The sequence below is a fragment of the Xiphias gladius genome, chromosome 18 (genome assembly GCF_016859285.1).
Source record: "Xiphias gladius isolate SHS-SW01 ecotype Sanya breed wild chromosome 18, ASM1685928v1, whole genome shotgun sequence".
Taxonomy (NCBI): Eukaryota; Metazoa; Chordata; class Actinopteri; order Istiophoriformes; family Xiphiidae; genus Xiphias; species Xiphias gladius.
The window spans coordinates 10,017,206-10,042,486 of record NC_053417.1 but is presented as its reverse complement, the minus strand read 5'-3'; the positions used below and the strand labels follow the sequence as shown (position 1 = coordinate 10,042,486).

Sequence of the window (25,281 nt, the reverse complement as noted above, 5' to 3'; positions counted from 1 at the left end):
TACTGACTGTCTGCACAGTGAACTTACGCAGCTCGTCAAAGTATGTGTCGCTGCCATCGGCGCCTGGTACCGAGCAGATCAGACGGGTCTTGAGGAATGTCGTCCATTTGTTCACCAGACTCCGCTGACCGCCCATGTCATTCTGATCCAAGACAAGACAGTCAAGACTTGTTCAACAAGATATTACATTTTAATTTGTTATAGTGTGAAAGAAGACAGCAAAAGCTTTAGCAGCAGTCATTAATAGGGCCCCAGCCACTCACAACTTTACCAAATTTAATTTTTCAACAGAAGATGACCTACAGTTACAATATCTGTAAGATAGCCAGGTTGAGCGGGCCCGGTGAATGCTGGTGTTTTTTTCACACCCAGTTTATTTCAAATATTGTACTTAAGTGATAAGACGATCCCTCACCCTGCACAGTTGTCCAATGCGGGAGTAGGTGGACTTTCCAAGCCCCTGGGCCTCAACCGCCGTCTCACGGAAGAAGAAAAATATCTTGTCATCATCAGGGTTTTCACTCTCTGGGACCCAAAAGGAACCAACAAACTTTGGTTCTGGTACACATAAAAAAAGAGCAACAATGTCATTCATTGTTAGAACGGTATTTTCTCCAAAAGTAATTACCAGGTTCAGTGTAACAAGGGAACTCAAGTGAAAAAGATGCCCATTCTGACACATAAATAGACAAACACACACACACACACATACACACACACACCATTGAGCCAGCGTGAGTCATGCTGTTCGGTGCGGATGGAGGGGCGTTTCCCCAGGCTTCTGAAGATGGTGAAGTCGCGTCCCATTAAGTCTGTGGCCACGCCAGCATATAGCTCATCACCTAGGAGACAGAATTAATCAGTAACTCATTGATTGGTCATGACAGCTTTAATGATGACTAGGTCTATACTAGCCATCTAAAGCTAAAATCCGAAATTAAAGTAAAATTATGGAATGAAAATTTTATAAAATAAACACAAAAATTACATATTTACGATCATACACTTGAGGCAGCATCAGCACAATTTTGAGATGGGATAAACTGAATCAGTTACGATAAAACTTTCTTACACAAGTCAAATTTGAAGTAAAAATGTATAGTTAATGGATAATTAGCTCATGCATGTGCAAGGGTTTAGTTACCGATAAGCACAGAGGCAGCATTGTGGCGAGGATCATACGGACTCTTCCCCTTCCCGTCCTCCACCTTAGAGGGGTCAATCCTGAACACATGGTCCTGTTGGAAAGAGAGGACAGAGAAAAATGTATCTAAGGTGTGATCTTATATACAATACACTTTGTTTTCTTTTGCCGAAACCATAGAGTCACTTTTGGGTTGAGATTCCATGTTTGTGATTTAAGCTGCACGAGGGAGACAAAACAAATCTGAAACCAGCCAGCTGAGCTAAGCATGATTGATTTGTGTACACTCTTTGCCATAACACACCTTCTCTGCAGGATCAGTCAAGATTCCAGTTTGCTTTGAATCAATTTTTTTATGCAAAGCTTTTCAAGCATGAGTAACAGCTGGATATCAGATGTCAACATTTTTCTGTTTACACTCATAAACCTTGTGTTCTGAGGTTCTTTCCTGCAGATTGTTCAGATCATGTTCTAACTTATGGTGAACAAGTGTGTTTTAGCAGGTGAGAACAAATGAAGGAAGTTGTCACTAAAATATTAGCATAGTGCAATTGCACCATAACTAGTAACTGATTAATATACACTCATTTGGCAGTTTATTAGGAACACCTAGCTAAAACTAATGCAGTCTAACATTCTTGCAATAAATCCTCCCGTCATGAAGGTTAATATGTTAAGCGTTTGATGATACTGTGTAAAAGAGGACTGTTGTGTTAGATCTTATGACACATTTAAAGCATTTTAAGGAGAAATAAGAATGGAATACTGCAGTTCAGCAGTTTGTGTGTGTTAGTGTTTGTTTTGCTTTGTATATTCCTCACCTCCATCCTGTGTCCCACCTCCACAAAGGCACAGGTAGGGTGGAAGGCCCCAGTTCCACAGGCGTACAGGTGGGTGCGGTTATAGTGGTGCACAATCTTCACGTAGTTCACACAGTCGGACTGAAAGACACACAGATACACAGCGTGAGTTTACCTATGAATAGCAGTTTGACAGGTAGCCTTTAACTAAAAAATCTTCACTGATTTGGATTTTTTTTTCCCCCTACATGCATGTATTAAATTCCGCTTCAGAGCAGGGACAACATTCTTGTAAGGAAATACTCTATCTTTTTCTTTTTTTCTTTTTCTTTCATAAGTACTGATTCTAAAAGATACTGGGGTGTTTACCTTAAAAAACAACATATGCAGAATTCTCTTGTACATGTGTCACCTATACCACGGTAAACCCCATAGCCGTAACAAAACTATACATTCCTCACATAGCTCCTCTCCCCCGTCTGCCTGTGACAACGCTGCACTGTTGTGACAGCCTTTGTGTCCTTGCTGTACACACACCAAACCTGCAATGTGTGTGTGTCTATGAATGTGAATGTGTGTCTACTAATGGTAAAAGCAAATACAAGTCAAAAGTATAAGAAGCACCTGAAACTGTGAGCTAAGAGGAAAGCAAACCTATGTAGCTATATTTTTTTAGGCTAGATTCTAGTAGTATGGTTCACGTGATTCAATCACCTTAAGAAAGTACACAATCTATAGCATGATAATATGCAAGCTATCTCAGCCTGCATATGTTCTTGTCCAAAGCGTAATAAAGTCAAATATAGTGTAAAATGGCCACAGTGGGACTAAAGCTTTCCACTTCAGTTTTGGGGATAATGTTTAGTTTCCACCCCTGGGTTTTATATATATTTTTTTACTTTTGTTTGAGACATCTGTTACCTGCTTTATATTTGCTTATTTAAAACATTTATACCACTAAATCTCAGTTAGGTGGAGCAGCAACTGAACCATACGGAGCACAAGTCAAAGACTTAAAGAAGCACACACACATAAACACAATTTAACTTCCTTTTGAAGGAACAGTTTTCATTTTGATAATTACACTTATTCTCTTTCTTTTCTTTTTCTTGCTAAGCTAGGCTGGCGGCTGTCTTCAAACTTAGCGTACATATATGGGAGTGGTGCAAATTCTCTCATCATCATCATCGCCTGTCATTTTAAAGTCTTGTCTGTATCAGCATTCAAGAGAAATCCACTAATGTTCAACACATAAAAGAGTAGAGGCGTTCCACAAAAAGAGGCAGGAGTAAACTAGTGCTTAATTATCTTTTTTTTTCTTTTACAGCAGACCACTTTCCATACCTTTTTTATCTCTCACTTTGCTTTATCCTCCTTCACATCAACGATTTTCATTGTCGTTACTCATCTCTTTCCTTTCCCTCCTATTCTAATCTAGACAGCAGGTTATTGACCCACAGACACATCTGTCCATCTTGGAGTCTGGTTACAGTAAGATGGCTCTCAGGAGATTTACTGTACACTACCCAACTGGATGGTACACACTCTTTCTCTAGTCAAAGGCACAATCTTAACACCAGGCTTTGAGGAGATTGGCCCATTGTCCAACTACCCTATGAGTGATAAGAACATGGACACCATGATTATCATCATGATTATCAGTAGTTTTTGGCTGCAGGCTTTGTGTTGTCATTACAAAACTATTCATATTCCTAAAACCCTAGTCTGCTTAGTAAGATCTAGCTGTCTTTACACACTACTGTGAACATGCACACTGGCTCTCACATCTAATGTAACTATCGTTCCCTTTATCTCCTGTCTACTTTCCCCGGACAGGCCACAGTAACATCTGTCTGTTGATCAAGTTACAAACACTTTTGGATCCCTGGGGTTAGTGGAGGCTCATAATTAAATCTGTCCATCAGCCACAGACTGGGATAATAAACAACCACCCGTGTGTGCCCATATAAAATTGATTTGTGCAAAGTCTCGTGATTCTTCCTAATTTTATTTGTCAATAATCATGTCCTAATTTTTACTTCACATTTGTGCCTATAAATGAAAGTTTTAATTTTCGTTATAATCTACCAATTTTATTCAAGATGGAACTGTTTTGGCTTAATCAGAGGATCAAGGAATGTTCCTCTCTATATATATTTTTATTCTCTTATTTTTATATTTTATAATGCTCTTATGTTTCAGACTATGGATTGTCATTATTGGCTATGGTTCCTTTAAAATAAAGAGAAAATGTAAATTTTTGAAGAGAAGGCGATATATTTTTCCCTGTTATCTACAAATTTACCCTCCTCTTTAATCAAATGTCTTCTGTTTGTTCTGTCTTTCAGCCTCAACCGTGGTTGAAAGACCAGGTTGTGAAAGCAGTGACACAGGTGGAATTGTGGCTCATTAAGCATGACACACATACACACAAAACACACACACAAACACACACACACACACACACACACACACGTGCGCAGGCACGCACACGCACGCACACACACACATGCACAAACACACACACAACCCTCAGTGGTTTAGAACAAAGGCCTGCTTTTCAGCCTTTGAAATACATCAGGGAGTTGGAGTTGTTGGGGTGTAAATACATACATGTTTCTGCGTGTATGTGTTTGTGTGTGTGTTTGCACATGTGAAGGTGTTCAACCAAACAATGAGCTGATTAAGCCGTTGACAAAAACAGGAGACCTCTGTTTCCCATGAAAGAAGGGGGCACACACGATCCAACTTTTCCTTCACCCTCAGGCTGAAACACACATTTACACCACGAATGAAGATACGCACACTCAAACACACACCTCAGCTTCACTCTTTCAAACACCAACATGTTCCTCTGATAAAACATACACGTGCCAATTTTCCTTTTTCTCAGGATTCCCAGTGTATGTCTTAAGCCAGACCTCCTCCTCCCCAATCTAACCCCCATTATATTGTAAGCCCTTAGTGTTTCCATGCATGCGTGTGTGTGTTAGAGGGCAGAGGAAGGTGAGGGAGTCAGTGGAGCAGTGGCTTGACAAAGTCAATTCTTTGATGTGACAAAAGACAAAGCCAGCAGGAGGAAAAGAAAAGGTAAGAGGAGAAAAGACCTTGAAAAGATCAGAAAGGAAGGAGGTGGGCGACAGAGGTGAATTATGCCAGCAATCACATTTCCTTGGTATATGTGTGTGTGTGGGTGTTAAAGGGTTCAGTGGTCAACCTTTGACCTCCCACGGACTCATTAGTAGAAACAGTGAGCAAAACGCAGGCTGTGACCTCACAGTGGCCTAAGCTTTAGGTCTTGCCTTCATGTCTTGTAAAGCTGTATTGTTCTGCTGTGGATGTCTTTTTTTCCTTTTCTCTCTTTATCTAGAGATGATTAACTTGATCTACCTATTTATTATTTCGGCCATTATCTGTCCTTCTGCTCTCCATATCTGTCTATGTGTCTCACATGAACTAGGTTTTCATTGAAGCATTTTTATGTAAAATATTATGTATTGGGATATAAAAAGCTAAGCGAAAATGAAAAGTACAATTTATTCAATATTATTATGATTTTTCATGATCCCTTTGAAGCAAAACATTTTTCCACTATAATTACGTATGTGTTGTTTCTTTAATATGTAAGCACCCAGTCATGATTAAATGGCCATAAGTTAGTACAGTAGAATATTGCCAGGTGCATGTAATTTATTATAAAGCTTGAATGGCCATTGTTATTTCTCTCTTTTCTCCCTTTTATCTGCACTCATATTTTTCAACCCATTTAAACACATATTTTAGTTATTTTATTGCATCATTGTAAAAGTTAAAAACAGAGTCTATGTTTATCTTTCTTTTCCTGTTTTGACTATGTCTGAGAGCAAAGAGTCCAAGGGATCCAGGAATCTTTAATAAAGTTAATGGCTGAGAGCCTTTGACTGAATGCACAGAACCACGGTGCACAGTAGACAACCATTAGATACACAACATAGCCCAGTGTGATAGCCCTGGAAGGCCTTTGGTCGCTTCTGGAAATGAGTTGACATTTGTCTGACATATTTCACCTGGAACAGACTGATCTCTGGATTTTGACTTTCTACAAACTTGTCAGCTACAGAGGGGGATTTCCTTCATTACTATTGGGATAGAAATGCTCAGTTGTATTAGTGGGTATTGTTTGTGTGTGCAAAAGTGAATTCCCACACACACTGACAATCTACATCAGTCCACACAGTAATTGGAAAGTCAAATGATTTTGCTTGGTCGTTTTCAGGAGCATCCTGCTTTGCATTCACATATTTGGTGGCCACTGAGCAGCTTCACTCAATAGTTAAAGCTACTACTCCACTACTGGAGGAGTGGAGTGCTTTGCTTTCGAGTATCATGCTAGAAGTAGCTTGATTTCCAGAACATGCATATTGTAGCTGTGCTCAAAGGCACTTCAAGTCCTCATAACTAAATGAGACAGTAAAGGTCTTTTGTCACCCCTTCCAAAATGACCAGTATGAGCATTTTGCAGATATGGTCCCCTAACTAGTAGTGTGTAAACAAAGCAGCTATACTTTTGAGAAATGCTAGGAACATCTATATATGGCAGTGTTGGCTGTTTGTTCCATCAGTCCTCCACTTTGGTCCAGACTGAAATATCTCAACAACTATTGGATAGGTTGTCATGAAATTTTGCTCAGACTGTCATGGTCCCCAGAGGGAGGACCATGGGTTGACATCTTTAGTTTTGAGGGAAATGTTTCAAAAACTGTTGGATGGACTACCATGAAATTTGGGGAAAACTTTCATGTCTCCCTCAGGATGTATTGCAACAACTTTGGTGATCTGGCTCTAGCCTTGTTTTAAAGATAGACTATAAAACTATTCAGTTATTGTCTGCATTATTACAGTAAAAGAAACCAACATTGACTGTTTGTAGGAGACAGGAAATATATTCTAGCGTCCAGTGGCAAATACTTTGTACACCCATCCATCCATTCATCCACCTTAGCTTTGTCAAGGTGGTAGCACCTACTGCAACTTGCAGTACTAGAACAAATGAACAATGCTGTTATTTTTGAAAAATATGGTCATTATATGCATGACCTTCTGTTATCAAGAAAAGATTATCGATATGTCAACAAAATGTGAACATGGGTTATTTTAAGCCATTTAAACCAATGACAAATGCCGGTGTATTTTTGGTGAGGACAGTTTCAAACTTTCAGCATTCACAGTCACCCAAACTTAACCCTAACCTCCTTTCCCAGTCAATGTTTCCCAGTCAGTCACTACATTTTAACTCGTGATCTTCTGGTTACAGGACTCATTGTGTAACATGTAGAACTCTGCTTCTCAGCCACTCATACTTCATATAATTTACAGTTTCAAAATTCATCAATCAACCATTACTTGTATCTACAGATGAGCCTTGCTTAACTGAGACTTCTTAAAATATGTACTTTTTGACTAAATAATATGAAGAGAATAGTTTATATTGATAATCCCTACTGGGTGATTGTTAATGGGTCTTGGAAGACAGAGAAAGTGACAAACTGGGTGCTAACATGGCAGCATTAACACACAATCCATCACTTCTGTAGGTTTAAACATAGCTCTACATTGATTCCTCAGTCAGAGTGCTGAGTCAGACTGAGTGTCTGGGTGAACTGTCAATTGTTTACTGCCACTGTCTGGCTATGTTTATGTGCACGTGTCTGTGTTTGTGTGCCTGTGTGCATGTAAGGTGGCTTTCCTTTTGGTCTATGTGTGTGTGTGTGTGTGCGTGTGTGTGTGTGTGTGTGCGTGTGTGTGTGAGAGAGAGAGAGAGAGAGAGAGAAAGAGAGAGAGTAATGAAGTGTTTATTATTTGTCTTTATGTTGGCAACTGTTAAGCCTATTACATGCCTCATGTGTATTTGTTGAGCTACCATGATACTGTTTATACTATACTGGAGAACTCATTTTTGTGTCAGCTAGCAGTACAGTTAATTTATTTGAGTAATCTTGGTTAAGCTTTTCCTGCCACATAACCATTTTTCTTACTAAATTCATCGGTGAAGTCTGGTGGCAAAAGATAGATGAGAATAGTGTAATAGGATGATTCTGCAGAACTCTGGAATACATTCAATTTTTTTGTTTGTCTTATATCCAATCCAAGGTTTTAAAATTTCTTGTTTTTTCCACAAAATGTGTGCATATGGCGTATTATGGTTAAGGTATGCTGAAGTTTATCCAACTAAACAGCATGCAACCAATCCCAGTCAGCCAGTTAAGCCTGGTTCCAGAACTGTAATCAACGGCAGAATCTCCGATTTGCTCAGCGATTCAAATAGAATGAGTGAACGACATGAACGAAATGACAGTTCAGGCTGGGTATCAGACTAAGTAGGAATCACTACTGCAGTCACAATGATCCCTCGCTGGCTTCCCACCCAGGAACAGTGAAACCTTTGTAAGATGGAGGCAACCAGGGGCAACGCTTCTGGGGATTGAATCCTTGCGTTGTGTCACATTGTTTTTCCAAGGCACCATCCCAGTGCCATGAGGATAGTTTTATAAAAGAGTATTAATGTAATGCAAAAACTCACTGCAGTGTAGTTTAAATACCTAATTGTAAGCTAAGTGACAGCACAAAGTCACGCATACTGAATAATTTCCCCACTACTTTCTTTGTGTCTGCGTACAGTACGTAATGATATGTGCACATGCAACTATTTGTTACCATTTTTTTACACAAATACAGTCAACAGTAACTAGGTTAATGTAAGTGTAAGGACGAAGAAAAAGAGAAGAGTGCTCCACTTCATATTTAGATTAAAAAGACAAATTTGTTTCATGGAGAAGACTGAAAGAGGAGATAGAGACGATGAAGGACTGCGAACCAGAACGAGAGAATAAATAATATGAGATACTGAGAAAGCATGGGAAGCGAGGAGGACTGAGAGAAAGTAAGGAGAGTGGGAGAGGAGAGAACCAGTGGGGGAGAGAAATGTTGGCCTCTTCCTTTAGAGAAACACACTTCCCTGTAATTAGGGGTCAATGGTGTGAGGTCAGCTCAGTTCTCAGTGTGTGGGTGAGTGTTCACCCAGATACTAAAAGTCAAAAAGAATAAAAGGGGTGTGAGCATTTAACAAAGGATAAAAATAACATTTCAAAGGCCAGAAAGGCAGGAATAACAACTGACCAGGGGAAAACTTTCAATGCAACATGTGTATTCAAGATTTCCTTAAACTTTCTTTTATTTTCTTATCTCTTTCTCTTTCCATCCCTTCTTCCTCTGGGGCAATTTCACTAATTCTCTCCACCACTCCCCGTCTCCACTGTTACTCTTGCTTTCAACCACACACAAACAGGAGTCATACACACAGAAACCTGAGTGCACACGCGCACACACTCACATGCACTCACACACACATGCACTCTCACACACACATTCAGACAGACTCCTGGTCAGGTGAAACTGGAGCCTGGAGTTTTGTATGAATGGAGTTCGTTGTCTGTCTGCTACAGCTGTGTAATCACACTGATGAGAGGTGTGTTTTACACACACACACTCGCGGGCGTGCACGCACACACATACACATACATTGGATTGTTAAACAATCATATAGAAATTTACACACACACTGTTAAACACATGAACATAAATACAGTATATATAGACAAATTTGTAGTGTGTCTGCACACATTACAGTTTATACAAACAATATACAAACGCATGTACACACATAGACACGCACACACAGGTATGTAGAGTTAGCTAATTGTGTGTGATGTAACCTTGGGTGGTCTATAGGCTCTTGGTGGTCTCTAGATATTGTTCAGTGAGCTGACCCTGCCCTGTCCAGACTCCATCCACATACAGAACATCACATTCAGAAACATAATCATCACATATAGCATTTACCCAACATATTCTTGGAAACTAAATGTTTCTCTTCTGTAAAGCAAAATAGAAAATCTTGATTTTTAACACTTTTTTTGTTAAAAGAACAAGAGAAGTAACAGGGTGGCATATGTCGGTTCATTGACAGGGTCCTGAGACTTTAACAGTAGGTCAAGAGTTCAGTCCCTGCAACATGTAGTGTGCCTTCATCAGCAGCAGCTGTCTATGCTGTCAGTCGGTTCCCTCCTGCAGACTCACTCACTATGTTTGCAAGCACACAAGAAACTAGGTTCCTTTTTAGTTAATTTTAAATTTGCATATTTAAAAACCTATTCTCATGACATAGTTTTTCATAAATTCTTTTATGTGACACTCTTGACACACAATTTAACCTTCCTACCCTTCCTTGTTAAATAAATTTAGCCTTCCTTGTTAAATAAAGGTTAAACATACACTGCAACCTAATGTAACCTAATTCATGTTTACATGCAGTGGGTCAGTAATCAGATTTCTTACCTACCTCCATACTTTTTTTGGAGCCGTAGCTTCATTACGTACTTTAACTGTGTTAGTGATAAAAGATGCTCCTACAGTGAACTCTTCAGCATAGTGCATATTTCAGTTTAAGTATTCAAGGAAGCACCATACAGTAACAATCTTTCCTTATATCCAAATAACCAAATTATTGTAACCAAATTACAAAGTTTCTTATTAACATGCCATTTAAGAAATGAGTTTACTGCATAAAGCCATTAATGCAAGCTAAATGCACTGATTGTAAACTGCTGTTGAAAAACACAAATGTCTGAGCATCAAACCGAGCAAATCTCAGTATGATCGGATTTAAAACAAACACCAGAGGAAGTCATCTCACCATAGGGCAGGTCTATAAGTAGGAGTGTTGCACCTTTTATTACATGGTATCTGTTTAAACGTAGTGTTTCTGTCTTGTGATGACTCCCATGACTCCAGTGGATTAAAAGGTACCATTGTGTTGGACTGTGTAGGAGTGGACAATTTACTTCCTCCAAGAGGAGCTCCTCAGTCCATTTATTGAACAGTGTATGATATCTGGGGGCTATGAGTCTATCAGATGTTGGTTTTTTTTATTAAGGTTAATAATTATTGTGGTCTTCACATTTTCCTAGGTTGTTGTTTCTCTTTTATTTTCATCCCTCAGAAAAAGGATAAGGATGAGCATTTCCAGGGCCCATAGAACTGGTCTCTTTAGTAAACAAAAGTAAAACAGAGGGATCAATTATGGGATGAGATTAGGGTAAGTAGGGTAAGGGGTTGTAAAAAGACTTACGGTGATATCCTTGCCAGCCCAGTTACACTCCTCTCTCCAGTCAACGGGGGCAGGCCAGTAGATCTAAAACACAGCAGACAACGGTCAGCAGAACCTGGTGCTGAAATCTTTTGATCAGGATTTATTTAATAATTTAAAGTCTGTTTCATGTACATTATGGGTGATGCTCTAACTATTAAAACTGAAACAGGTGTTTGTCCCGCCTAAATTAATAATATGGCCTTGAGCAAGGTACATCTCAAATGACTTTCCTATCGGCTTCTTTTTCCTCTATCCTAACCTCTTTTTCATCCCTTCCCACCCCCTTCCAGCCCAACCTCACTGAAAGCTCCAACTATGGTAAATCTGTACACCCAGGCCATAAATTAAACTCAACCATATACCTAAAACCAACAGAGGTTTCACATCTAACGCACCAAACGTGTAATTTAATCCAAACAGCTGTGGATAGATGTTTGTAATAGGCTGTATTCTGTTTGTATAGCTGTGGGTTTTTTGTATCTTTATAAATTTAAGTGCAGTTAGTGATTTTGTCAGTGTGTATGTGTAAGTATATTGTGTACTACAATATGTATATTCAAGTCTGCACAAGTGTCCTTCTGCAACTTAAAACAGAGGCTGTGACTACTACATACTCCAAAGGCAAGGGCTTCAATCAAAGTATTTCCTTTAGATATTAATCACAACCTTTTTCTGTATGAATATTCTCTTTTTATCTCTGTCCACTTCTTTGATTTTCTACCTTTTGCTATTAATCCCATATTTCTCTTTCTTCCCCTCTTACACGTGAGGCCACTCTCTTGAGTAGTCTCATATGTGCAAGGATATGATTCAGTAATGTTCAAAGGGGCATGTCCGTGACATGCATCCACATATTTCTCTTTCTGCATCACTTTTAATTCGACATAAAACAAACTCGTGAAGCATGTGTGGCCCGATTTGATAACGGTAATAAATGGTTTTTAGGAATCAAGCAATATGGCACTGGTTGTAAATAAGAACCACTTCCTGATTTCAATCCCTTTCCAGTATAATGTCCATGGTCTGGTTTGTAATTAGCAGGAATTAAAGTAATAAAGTAATTTTGTGATAGAGACACATAATAAGAGACCAGCTGAGATAGATATATGTCTTGATCATGTAACAAAGTGTATCACCATGAAAAATACAATAATTGTAATACTACTTTGCTTTATTAGACATTGTTTTAATGGACTAAAGTGTGTCGAGCTATACAAGCGCTTCGATTGATGATGTTTCTGACCAACCTTGTGTTCCTGCTTAGCGATGTTGTCCAAGGAGAGTGACAGCAGGAAGTTCTTGGCCCCAACAAAGAGACGGCCTCTTTCTTCATCCAACAGCAGAGCGCTGAAGCAGCAGGAACGCTCTAGCTCGAACCGGCGCACTCCATGGAACTGCTGCAATTCTGAAAATGCAAAGATGTACAGCATTAAAAAAGGTGGCACATCTCCTCTTGTCTTCTGTTACATGAGGTATACAGATGACATTCCTGTAGTTTTACAACAAACAACTGCCTCCAATTCAACACAGACTTTTGAGAGTCTGTGTGAGTGTGCATGTGCCTTTGTGTTGGTCTTTATGTGTGTGTATAAGTGTTTCTATATTTATATGTACAGAAACAGTCCAGAAACCTTCAGTTAATTTGAGATAACTCCAATCAGGGTAGGAATGGCAAGCTGTTTTAACATTTAATCAATAGACTGGATATATTGCGGATATCTGTAATTCAATTATTTCTGGTCAAAAAGAACACTTCACATAACCACAATGACATTCCTTCTATCCACAAATCATTTCATTTAATTTACTAGTCAAAGTACAAAGTGTGGATAACTGAAATGACATTGTTAATAGTCACAATGCATTTTTGGATGTCCAAAATTACATTACGGATATCTGGAATGGTTTTTCATTAAGGATATCTGACATTAAAGATGTGACCAGTAACAGCTTGATTTTATACTTCTGAAATGGGAGTTTTCTTTAGTAAGAATTCTATTGCAGATATCCAGAATGTTCATCAGGGATATCAAAAATGTAACTGTGGACATCTGAAATTGAAAGCCCAATACACATGAATGGCAAAAGTGATGTAATTTGCCCTAGGAAGAATATCATTGAAGATTGTCCTTTTGACTAGGAAGAATTGAATTACAGATATTATACATGGATATCCAGTCTTGCTAGTAAATGTCAAAACAGCCACTTGTACTTTTTTAAAGCATTTTTCGATATTTTAAATCTAGATTTGACTAGTACAATCAAAGTTACAATTTTTTACTAGTGAGAATGTTATTCTGGATATTTAAAATGTAATTGCAGATATCCATGTGATTCGATTAAATGCTAAAACGGTTTTCTGTTGGTTGGTAATTTTTCAAACTCTGAAAAACTAAAACCACATTGTGTTGTCAACATTTATATTCATTGATGGCCGATAACCATATGCTTCTTCTTTTGTCTTGAATAAAGTAACAAGTAACAGTAAACAATGACCTAAGAAAGACTACATAATCAAAGAATCACTACCAAAACTATCTCAAGTCATCAGAGTCATCAGATCCAAATCCTTTAGTTGGCCACCGGGCTGCAACAAGTCATGTGGTTGATAAAGGAGATCACCATTTAATCTTAGTGTTTAAATAGCATTTTTGAGCTGTGTCCTAAGGCCAGAGACTTGTGAACAGTCAGGACCAAATCCTCTGACAGTAATGACACTATATGGGTTTCAATGGAAAAACTGAGTGTCATTGCTGTTTCCAAACTGGCAAATTCTGGGGGAACACTGCCCAGGAAAATTCAGCTAGTATTTGTAAACTTAAGCTATAATAGTTACCCCAAGCCAGTGGAAAAAAAAAGTGCTCTTGGCCTAAGAAACTGAAGAAATAAAGGGACTGAATCCTCCTCTGCTGGTCTGGCTTAAACCTAGAGCTTTAGAAAGAAAAGACCAATACTTTCTTTTCTTAGACATTAAAATGACTTTATTAGTTTTCCATTGTTCTAATGTGAATTTATAACTTAAATTAAGGCTCTGAAGCCACCCAATAGCTGCCTTAATGACATCAGGGACTTTAGGTCTACTGCTCTTGTTTTATATTAATGTGCCATTTTTAGCAAAAGGGTTATTTTTCAATTCTACCGTACTGTGGTGACAATTAGATCTTGGGCCCAAAGAGGAAACATATTGTATTAAAAATTACACATGCTTAAGGTGCCTTTTGTCTAAAGGTAAAGTTGACAACTTTTAAATCAATCCAAAGGTCTTTGTGTTGGTTAAGTTTGCTGTTATATCTCTCCCCTTGAATATGTATAGTTTTTTGTCAAAACAAAGAACATATATCTCAGGCAAGTCCTTGAATTAAGTCCTTGAGATTCTGAATAATTAAAAGTAACATCCACCCTAGTTTTTTTGTCATTCTGTAATGGTCACTGCACAATATTGTCTTTTAACTGCCTGTATACACCGAAAACGGGAATGTCGCCTTGTGTGGGTGACATCTGCTACAGAAGTTGTCTGAGTGTGGCCGTTCATAACATGGGCTAATACAATATTTCTTAATCCGAGTTTCAGTGATGACATATTTGTTACACTATTTCGCACAATGTTATTAAATATAGTTTTTTTTTTTTTTTTTTAAGTTTTTCACAGTAACCTGCATCATTTTCCCAGGAATAGGGACAGGATGTTAAAAGCGAATGAAAACATGGGCAGGCTGCATTAGGTCGATAAGACATGTTAGACTGCCATCTGCCTAAATTGAACCTGTCTTCTTCAGCTGCACCTGAGATAAACTGTGCATCGTCAGCATGTTGACATTGTAAGAAACCAGGCATGTTAACAATTTTTGACTGCTGACGTTTAACATGTAAAATTAAGCATGTTAGTATAGAGAGTCGAAGTCATGACATCATGTCTGGGCTAGCATCTGTTCCACTAGCGTCTGTAACTCAATGCAATCTCTCATTCAGCATTTCTTTCATCATAATTTAAGATAAACAGAAGCAAGTTCCTGGGGTTTAAAAAAAAAAAACGCAGCTCCCATGAAAAAAACTACAAACTCTTCATTTTTCAACTAGTTGTAGTTGTTTCTTCTGTCTGAAAATTGTTACCGTGTTCGCGCCTCTTAGTCCTGCTATTATTACAGACATGTCCGAACTATCTGCGACCCTTAGACTCGCTCATGGACTCGCTTTTTCTGTCAGGCTGTGATGTTTAGCCCACAAACATCTAGGGCTTACAGTATAGGAAATTGTGTTTGTTTAAGGCTACTAAAAACAAGGGTCTGTTCCAAGGCTGTATTTTTAGTCAGTAGTGTAGTTACAAACGTTACAGGAATTTTGAATGGGGATTTCTTAATTCTGGAACAGAACCAGTTTTGCTTCAGCTCTCTAAATTCACATTTATATCACACATCAACATCCCAACGTTTAGTACACAACATTCAATATGTTAGCATTATGACATGCTAATGTTTAGTATGTAACGGTAATATTTTATCATGATAATGTTCTTACATTTATCATGTTATTTTAAAATGCTAACACTAGCAAGCAATCGCACTAACAATACAGTCAGAAAGACCAACTGGCTGAGACAATTACATTGCTATTCCTTGAGCTGCACTGCTAAGTAGGCAAAAAACAGCTCCCCTGGGACTCGATGACCATCAACTTGTTCTTTTTGCTGCTTATTACATAGCTTATTAAAGATGTTATCTGTTTGGAAATTGTAAATTATCCCACAGTAAACCTGTTCATCAGCCAGTTATGCCTAGCAAACTGCTGCTTTTTGCTGTGTTCTGCCTACTTGCTGGCTACATAAAATCACAAGTTATTTCAGTGATGTATGAGGTCGTCAGGATCTCTTTTAGTCCTTCACGTGTCAACTAAACTAAAATATTCTGCCATCTTCCCAATCGGTCTGCTACATGTTACCTTCAGCCAAAATTAAAGGGAGGACATATCTCAGCTGGGCAGTCAGCCTTCAGTGAGCCTCATGTCCTTGGTGAGTTAGTTCAGGCTGTAATTGCTGGCTTTCAATGATGGAACACATCCCTGGTTTATGTGGTTGTGTTGGGCATTGAGCTGCGTTCTTTTAACTTACAATATTCGAGATGAAACACATAACCCTGCCTTTGTGTGTGTAAGATGTGTGTGTGTGTGCATCTAATTGTGTATGAGTGTGCCTGTGAATCACAGCTACCACAAATTACTGGCTACTGTTCAGGACTATTTACTTTGAAAAAGGATATGGCTAAATAGCACATGAAACAGAGAAAGTGCGTGTGTGTGTGTGTGTGTGTGTGTGTGTGTGTGTGTGTGTGTGTGTGTGTGTGTGTGTGTGTGTGTGTGTGTGTGTGTGTGTGTGTGTGTGTGTGTGTGTGTGTGAGTGTGGAATAAAATATGCATTCATAGCTATAATGGGCAGTGGAGGAGACAAAGACTCACACATGTACGCCCGCATTGACAAACAGCCACACATGGACCAAATTTCCCTCCTTCAGACAGAAATACTGCAACTTTCCTCCTCAATGCTTTGGTTCTTACCTTTGTATGAGAGCTTCATGCGTGGTGAGGAGGAAGAAGAGGAGGATGAGGAGGAGGAAGATGAAGAGGAAGTACGGGTCATGGTGCTAGAGGAAGCATGGGCAGCGGCCAGACCCAGCAGGAATAGAGAGCTGCAGGTGACCATCATGGCTGCCATCATCATCATCATGGTCATCATCTTGACACGCTTAGAGCAAACACTTTGCTTTCAATGGTTGACTTAAAAGTTCTGTGAAGTGAATTTATTGTGGTTTTCAGTTGGATTTTGGCCTATTTTGTCCAAAACCACTTATCATAAACGCCCAATATTTGTCCTATTTTCCACTAATTTAGTTTAGTTATTGTCCTGTTTTGGTTTTGATTTAGAGCAAAATCAAATTCTTTGTCTATTTTTGTCTGTATATTAGATGTAGTCCACCTGTCCTTGGACCAGCTTGGTTTGGGTTTGGGCTCCCTCTTGTTGTCTGTCTTCAGTCTCCAGTTTTTATATTCAATGTAATCTTTATAATGTCCTCCTTGCTTCTTAAGAGTTCTCTTGGTTAGATCCACTGCTCCTCCTGTGAAGGACGACCAAGATCACCTCTCACATCCAAAACGGGACAAAAATGTCACACATGTGAATAGAGACCTAAAAATAGAGACAGAAAGGGAGAGAATTTCAAAATGGACACAACAAGCATATGTGTGCTTGTGCCAGGGATACCCCTGCACTCTCTCTCTCACACACACGCGCACACACACACACACACACACACACACACACACACACACACACACACACACACACACACACACACACACACACACACACACACACAGGCGTCTAAGGTATATTAAGTCAGAGCCAGATTGATGCTTCTGCCAGGCTGTGTTAATGCCAGCTTCCATTGTGGCAACAACACTATAATCTCTTCACATTACAGCAGGACTCAGCGAGGGTATCCAAAACACACACACACAGACATACACACAAACACACACAGAGCATGGTGATGAAGACTGTGCGTGTGTGATAGAGATATGGCATGTCCACTGCCAAGCCAAGCACAATCTCTCCATGTCTGTGGCATTGCCAACTCAGAGTGGCTTCCCTCCCCCCTTCTCCTGCTTGCTCACTCTCTCTCTCTTTCCCTCCACACTGGCAGACGGTGTCACCAGATGAGATCTCTTCATTGCGGAGGACTAATGAGCCAACAGTGACGAGGATGGATGTGTGTGATGTGTGATGAGTGCATTGGTGCTTAACAGAAAGTCGCTTGTGAGTGAGTCCAACAACACAAAGTGAAAGACTGTTGGCTTTTGTAACGAAATTTGGTGTCAATATTGAATTACACTGTAATAGATAAATTACATTACAAGTTATTCAAAGCATCACAATGTTGTTTTTATTTTATAATCTGGTTTACACATGTCTTCTATTATCTCGCTTTCTGAATGTACATGGATTTGCTGTCAACTGAGCATGGTAGGGGGGTATAGAAAAAGAATATCTATAATGTTATTTGAGAACTGGAGTCAGTCAAAGTGACAAATTTGTTATTGTTTCAGAAAAATCCCCAATAATCTGTGTGTTGGTAGGGATTGTGTTGTTTTTAACGACAACTCTACCACAGCAGGAGCAGTAGTTACGTCAGTGGTTTATAAGCCTACATGTATATGAACACTGTGTAGTAAAAAATGTGCACAGGGCATACACCTCTCTTTCAGTACTTTGGACTCTGCGGTCAGCCAGAACAATAAAGCCTTTCAGTAGGAACAGTCTCCTTTATGATATTGCACCTCACAGTTGGCAGTCAGTCAGTAAAGGGCAGACAGTCTGCTTTTCTCCCATTTCAATTTCAATCTGTTTCTTCTCCCCATCTAACAATTACCTCTATCACTTTCCTTCATGTGTTCCTCTTTGTAAAATCCCCTCTTGAGTCTTAGACCGAAATCAACAGCTGATCTGTCTGTCATTGCCCGGGGCTGTTTCACACTTAAAATTATTATCTTTCTTTATATGGCATTTTTCAACCAAGCTTCAGAATGCCTAAGATGGTCCATGTGGACAAAACTCGACCAACAACAAGCTAAATTTGGTACATTTCACTGGACCAAAGCTATCCAAAGCACTGCTGATTGGAGCTGATTCTCAAATGATCTCTTAAATCGGCCCAAGTATGCACCCCTTGTTCATTACTTGAAGCCATATACGGGATAGATGCAGTGTGCATTTGGACTTCTGGTGACCAGATTGCACTATTTTCTCAGTTCAGCTCGTAATATGTTAGACTGTATGTTAATGCAGCATCTGCAACAAAATGTAACAAAATGACGCTCCATAGAAGAGTGTCCCTCAAGAAACCATACATTTACTTTGTTTATCACAATAAAAAATGTATTTTGTGCATGTATAGTGGTGTTAAATCTTGTATATGTTACTGGAGGAATTCTTTCTTGATTTCTTGACCTGGATTGGTGATTGGTGACCAGAGATGATATTTGATTAACTCCTTCAATTCTGCATTAAATCCCCCAAAATTCACTTGGTTCATTTTAAGATGGCACATCTTTACATCAGTTCCCGAATTTCTGGCTCAAGTACTGCAAAGAGCTGCCGCGATCACTTTTAAACACACATATGCCTACTGAAATACACAAAGATGAATATAAACACAAGTTCTGCACTCACAGACCCATCCAGGCTGTTGGCACAGAGTTTTATGAATAATGGAGCCATTGAGGCGTGGAGACCAGAGAGCTCTCATAAGCTCACTGCTCCCAGGCCACAACACAACAGGACAGAGCTGAACAGAAACATAAACTCTCACATACCCTGCAGTATGTAAACACACACAGATACACAAACTCTTGGGAATAGACAAAAAGCACACATGCAAGCCTTGACGAGAACACATTGTGCCATCCTCTGCCAAAACTTACTGTTTCAGAGGCGCACAAAGAGGTTTTTTAATTGTTAAGGCTACTTTACAGTTCTGTTCTGAGAAATTCAGCAGAAAACTTCAAATTCTTCCCCCTCAATATCAAAGAAGTGATTATATGTGCAAAATGTATTAATAAATTGTGTTTGTGTGTGTGAGGCAAGAGGAAGAGGGCAAGACACTGTGTGTTCTCAAGGTTCCAGCAGAGGTGCAAAGACACTGCAGTATTTCAAGGGGAAGGACGTCAGTGCTCTCGTCAGCTGCAGCTCCGTGACACACAAACAGAAACACACTCTTCGCACAATTTACGTCACATTCCCTGGGAGTGACAGGGGCAGCACTGAAGCCCTTACACTCCTGGAGGCTGCTATAAAAGGAACGAGTGTCCCATTGTTCCTCCGAGTCTCCCTGAGCTGTTTGTGTGTCTCTGTTTGTGTGTGTGTGTGTGTGTGTGTGTGTGTGTGTGTGTGTGTGTGTGTGTGTGTGTGTGTGTGTGTGTGTGTGTGTGTGTGTGTGTGTGTGTGTTAGTCTTCTAAAACTTCCATCATGAGTTGAAGAGAGCCTTGTTGTTCCTCGCACATCCTTGTCTCATCCCAGAGCTTAAGCAGGTACACGCACACACACGCACACCCGGACGTTTATATGCATGCGTGCAGGAGCATATGTACTCATATAGAAGCTCCTGCTTCCAGACACTTAGATTTGCAAACACACACACACACACACACACACACAAATACACAAACTCCTTGTATGCTCCATAATGCATCTTAATAAAAAAGCCATTGGACCTGCTGACACTTGCATTCAGTTCAGCATCAATAGACACATAGCAGCGGCATGCCAAGAGGGAGTGGATTAATAATAAAGAGGAAGACATAGAGAGAGATCCTTTTGGGGGGGGGGCACGACGTCCTGTCAAAAAGCACCCTAAATAGAGACGAGCAGACAAAGCGGTCCACCTCCAGGGAGAGACAGGCTTTTCAGAGTGAGGTTAGAGTGCAATCCTACAGTACAGCATGCAAGAATGAGTGAATGGATATCAGCAGCTTAACCTGTAGCGCTCCACTACTACAGGTTAGAGAGGAGGAAAAGGAGAAAGAGAAAAAGACACTAAGGGTCTAATAGAGAGAGCGCAACAGAGGGAGATACAAGAGGAGACAAGGACAGAAAGGAATGGGATGAAAAAGCCATAAAAAATACAGCTGCGAGGAAGAGAGAAAGACAAAGGGAGGCATTATTGGAGGGCGAGGAGGGATAGGAAGGGCACTAAGGAGAAATACAAGGAAGCAAGAAAGGTAAAATGAAATAGTGAGAAGGAGAAAAGGGAGGGTATTAAGAGAATGGAAATGCGAAATAGTGGGGGAAAGCAGAAAAGAAGGAGAAGAGGGGAAAGCAAAGAACAAGGCAAAGGAGAGGAAAAGGTGGAAAGGAAGAAACAGAGAGATGGAGAAAGAAACTGTGGATGGGACAGTAAGAAAGGTGAATGAAGGAAGGGGGAAGAGGAGAAAAAGGAAGGCAGAAGAAAGTGAATTGGGAAGGGAGGGAAAGACAGAAGGACAAGGAGAGACACTAAGAGAAAGGGAAAGCAAGAGGTCGCAGCAGTAAGGAAAAGAGAAAGCGAGGACAAAGATGTAGAAGAGAAGGAGGGAGAAAACGTGAAAGGAACAAACAAGATTTAGACATTACACCACTTCAGCCCTGCAGCCTGCCTGCATGTATACAGTCCCACGGAAAAAGAGAATGCAGTGGAGGGAGGGATGGAGAAGAAAATGAGCAAGGGGAAAGGTGATGGAGAGAAAGGAGCCAATTGTTTTGCCTGCAGGGAGAAAAGAGTTTTCCCTGGCCTGTGACCAACAAGTCTAAGCCTCCGGGCGATGGAGAAATGAAAGGAGGGAGGAATGGATAGATGGAGGGATGAAGAAGAAGAATGAAGTAGAGAGGGTGAGGAGGAGGGAGGGCTCACAGCTCTACAGAGAAAGATGACTGAAACAGCAGGTTACTGGTGGCTTTTGCACCATTTTGTCTGGTGGGGGGAGACAGTGGGAGCAAGAGGGAGGTGCAAGGTTAAAAAAAACTATCAAGAAATTGAGAAGCAAGAACATGAAAGTCCAATTTATTACACAGTACCTCTGGCAAAGACATTTGGTTTTTTGGTTTGTTTCTGGGGGGGGGTTGCCCCCATAGACTGAATGAGGGCCATTTTAGATGTATCAAAAAATGAAACAATAAAACACTCGGTGCATACAGTATTTGGACTTAGCCCCTGTGGATTCCTGACCCTGATGCTCCTCCTTGATGGACTGCCAAAAAACAAAGCTATAATAGGGTGAAAAAGTAATTCAACAAAATTGAGACTAAGGACTGTATCTTTCAGTCATCTGTTAATGCAAGTTGACTATGAGCTGTGAGCTAAAACATCAGTTCTAAAGCAGCTTTAAAAACCTAAGCGAATTGAAAAAGAGGGTGTAAGAAAGAGAAGCAATGAAGAGGAGACACAGCAGGAAGGAGGGAAGGGAAGGAGGGAAGGGAGGGAAGGAGGATGGATGCTCAGGGTGAGCCAGTTTAGAACAAGCAAAGAACCAGAGAGAAAGAGACAGAGGGGCAGGTGAGGTGGGTAGTTTAATCACCGACTCTGAAAGTGCTAACATTAACTTCAAAGGGTGTTAAGTGTGTGTTTTTGGATCCATTTAACCACACAACCAAGAGTTAAATTAATACATTCTTATCAAACCATGTCATTTCGATATCAATAACACACATCTGAAATTCATTGGAACTGCACGCACAAGTTGCATGCCACCAACTGTTTTTCATTTTGGTAAGTTACTGCTATTTGAGTAACTGCTTTTCAAGTTCATGAATTGCTCTGCCATAAATCTGAGATGTGTATCATAAAATGTGCTCATAACAGGCCTATACAGTAGATCTGAAAGCCAAGGATTAATGGTGTTTTGCATACTATGTATTCATCACATTGTCAAGACTAACCATATGGTCCCATATTGGGACGATTTTTGATTTGATCCCCACAAGGTTAACCATTTATCTTAGCGCTGAGACTTGGTTTTATGGTCAAGATTGGAAATAACAACTAGTTTGCTGTTAAAGAAAGGTTTGGTGTTCATCATGTAATTGTGATGGTTTATGTTAGTGAAAGCATCCAGGAACTAAATGTGAGTCAGTGTCTTCACACTACATTCCCACCTTGGCTGTTGAGCAAATCCTTTTGCAGTTGTAGCATTTAAAGCACCGTGGTGTTTTTGACTCAGCTCAGATAAAAATCTGCTTGGCTTTGGGGCCTGATTGCTTCCCTTCCAGGAAAAAAAGCACATTAAAGCAGAAAACCTTAGATGTCCAGAGAGAAGCAGGAGAGGAAGAGCTGGTGATGCAGGGAAGCATGGCTGCACATCAACACGCTGCAGACATTCCTAGAGGGAGCAGCAGTAAAAGCAGCAGAAGTGCTGTAAGAATAAAACTGACTTCTGCAGTGATTACAGCTGTGACTCTGTTATTGGTTTGAAGCATGAGAGCATTTTGCTTTTGCCAAGAGGAGTGGAGAGCTGAGCAGTGCCTCATTTCCCCTGAAAACTAGGAAAAGAAACAAATGCTGATAAAGACAGACCACCAATGTAGAGAAAGAATTCTCTTCAAACTGAAAGGAAAGTACAGGGTAATACTATTCTATATTATAATTGTGAGATAAACGACCCATATCTTTTATTTACTTTGAGAGGCATAGCTGAGAATGAAGGCGAGTGTTAGGTTAAAACAAGCCTTTACAGTGGTTTACACAAGCACATGGAATAAAAAGCTCAGTCATATGAAGTACGGAAAAGAATTCAAAAGCAGGCTCTCTATCCCCTGTGTAATGCCGCTTAGAGGTACATTCTCGTTTTCATTGGAGGATCTCGGGACAAAGCTAGTTAAAGGAGTAAATGAAAGCTTCACACATTCACATGCACACACACAACAGGCAAAGTAAAGCAGCTAGAAGCCAAAAGTGACTACCAGTCTTTATTGGATTTAAGCTGCAAAAACAGAGTGAGAAAGAGAAAGCGAGACAGTCCGGGGCAGAGAGCCTGGTTGTTCTGAAAGACACAGAGTGAATGAAGGAGCCCAGGAGGCTACACAACTCTGCTGGTCACTGGTACCAAGCCAGTTGGCCCAGAATCATGAATGGAAAGTTTCCCAGCCTGCAAACCCGTGGCTAGCATTTGTTCTGTCTGGCTAAATTATTCTCAGTAGTCAAAGTCTGAATGGTAAAAATGGAAGAAACAATAAAAACTGGAGTCATAGGTATCCACAGCGCAAAGGTTGTGTCTTACTCATGATGGATATCTTTTTAATCTTTTTATCATCACTTCTACCTGCACAGCCAGAGTGGGGTGGGGTGATTGGACCAAAATTATTGTGGACCACTTGATATATTACAAGGGAAAAATACACATCAAAATCCTATTGGAGAACTGCCTTTCAGTGGTCATTCAAGTTAAACCTCTTGTCTGGTGCAGTTAGCTCTGAAAAGAGAGACAAAGAAGGAGCCACTGAGGCAAGAGCAGCCTGCTGGTAGCTGGTAGCCATCCATTTAGCCATGTTAAACCCAGAAGCAGCAGTAAGTCAGGACATTACAGAGCTGGCTCTCGTCTCCTGACTGGAGCTGTAACAAACATCTCTCCGAGGGAAGACAACTCACTCTGCTGTCTTAAATGAAACAACAGACCAGATTTCAGCCCTGTTCTCTGAGGGAGAGGCCCACATGTCATCAGCATGACTTGTAGAAAGATATCTGTATTTGTAATGGCTCAGGAATAGCACTGATCCGCAAGATGAGATCACAACCGGCTGAGTAAAACAAGAACTTTATGGCTGAACAGCAGTCAATATTTCATATTTCCTATCAGTGCATAATAACTGAAGTTATTCTGTGATTGAATGTTTCAGATTTTCTCAGCCAGATCAGAATCACCTGTCAATTACAGAGTGATAAGAATGTAATTTAAATACCATAAAAATTAACTATAGTATAGTGTTGTCATAAAAATTACTAGCATGCACCCAAAATCCCTTTTGTGTCACACCAATAACTTGATTATAACTTTGAATGATAGATGAAAACACTTGTTGTAGGCAGTGACCCTAAATGCTCCAGACTGGACCAAAGTCAAAATGAACTAACCTCTCCATCCGTTTCCAGGTGGAACCAAATTCCAAAAGAGTTCAGAACATTCCCGGCTGGGATCAGCATCCACCTGAGCCCAAAATGCCTCTGACATCGCTGACCGTTTCCATAGTTACAGTACTGCTTTTTGCTGTTTAACCTCTCATAGTTTTTCCATTGCAATAAAAAAGAAAACAAACATGCCCATGTGAGACAAACCTTCTTGATTATACAATCACAGTACAGAGAGTGTTATATACACACCTACACACACTCACTGAGCCTTTCATAGGTGCTCGCCAAAGATCCATTCTCAGGCTTTAGCATGTCTGGATTCAATTTGAATGTACAGAGGAGTTCATCTGGAATCAGGTGGAAACAACTGATTGTGAATTTTAAACTCCATAAATTGGAAGGTAAAAAAATTAAGTTTGAGGCAGGTAGAAATTCCTGTAAAACTGTGAACACAAAAACAGAAAAAAAAACTTCAGTAATTCCGGTAATGGGAATGGTGCCTGGAA

General features: G+C 40.0%; 1 protein-coding gene across 4 annotated transcripts in view; it reads right to left on the bottom strand.

Annotated features, from left to right (window-relative positions):
• The window catches only part of sema3b (sema domain, immunoglobulin domain (Ig), short basic domain, secreted, (semaphorin) 3B), an 82,632-nt gene that overhangs the window by 12,349 nt on the left and 45,002 nt on the right, over positions 1-25,281 (bottom strand). Inside the window, exons 1-10 of one of the 4 annotated variants that reach the window (XM_040152380.1) lie at positions 25,025-25,281; positions 24,779-24,920; positions 16,679-17,306; positions 12,379-12,536; positions 11,111-11,173; positions 1,966-2,085; positions 1,145-1,238; positions 723-842; positions 416-558; positions 28-142 (exon numbers count right to left, since the gene is read on the bottom strand). The exon at positions 25,025-25,281 is cut by the window's right edge and continues 286 nt beyond it. In XM_040152380.1, the coding sequence (XP_040008314.1) occupies positions 28-142; positions 416-558; positions 723-842; positions 1,145-1,238; positions 1,966-2,085; positions 11,111-11,173; positions 12,379-12,536; positions 16,679-16,856 (991 nt within the window). In that variant the 5' untranslated portion in view covers positions 16,857-17,306; positions 24,779-24,920; positions 25,025-25,281. Of the gene's footprint in view, positions 1-27; positions 143-415; positions 559-722; positions 843-1,144; positions 1,239-1,965; positions 2,086-11,110; positions 11,174-12,378; positions 12,537-16,678; positions 17,307-24,778 lie in introns of all 4 variants that reach the window. The other 3 variants (XM_040152378.1, XM_040152381.1, XM_040152377.1) reach the window with 3 other exon arrangements.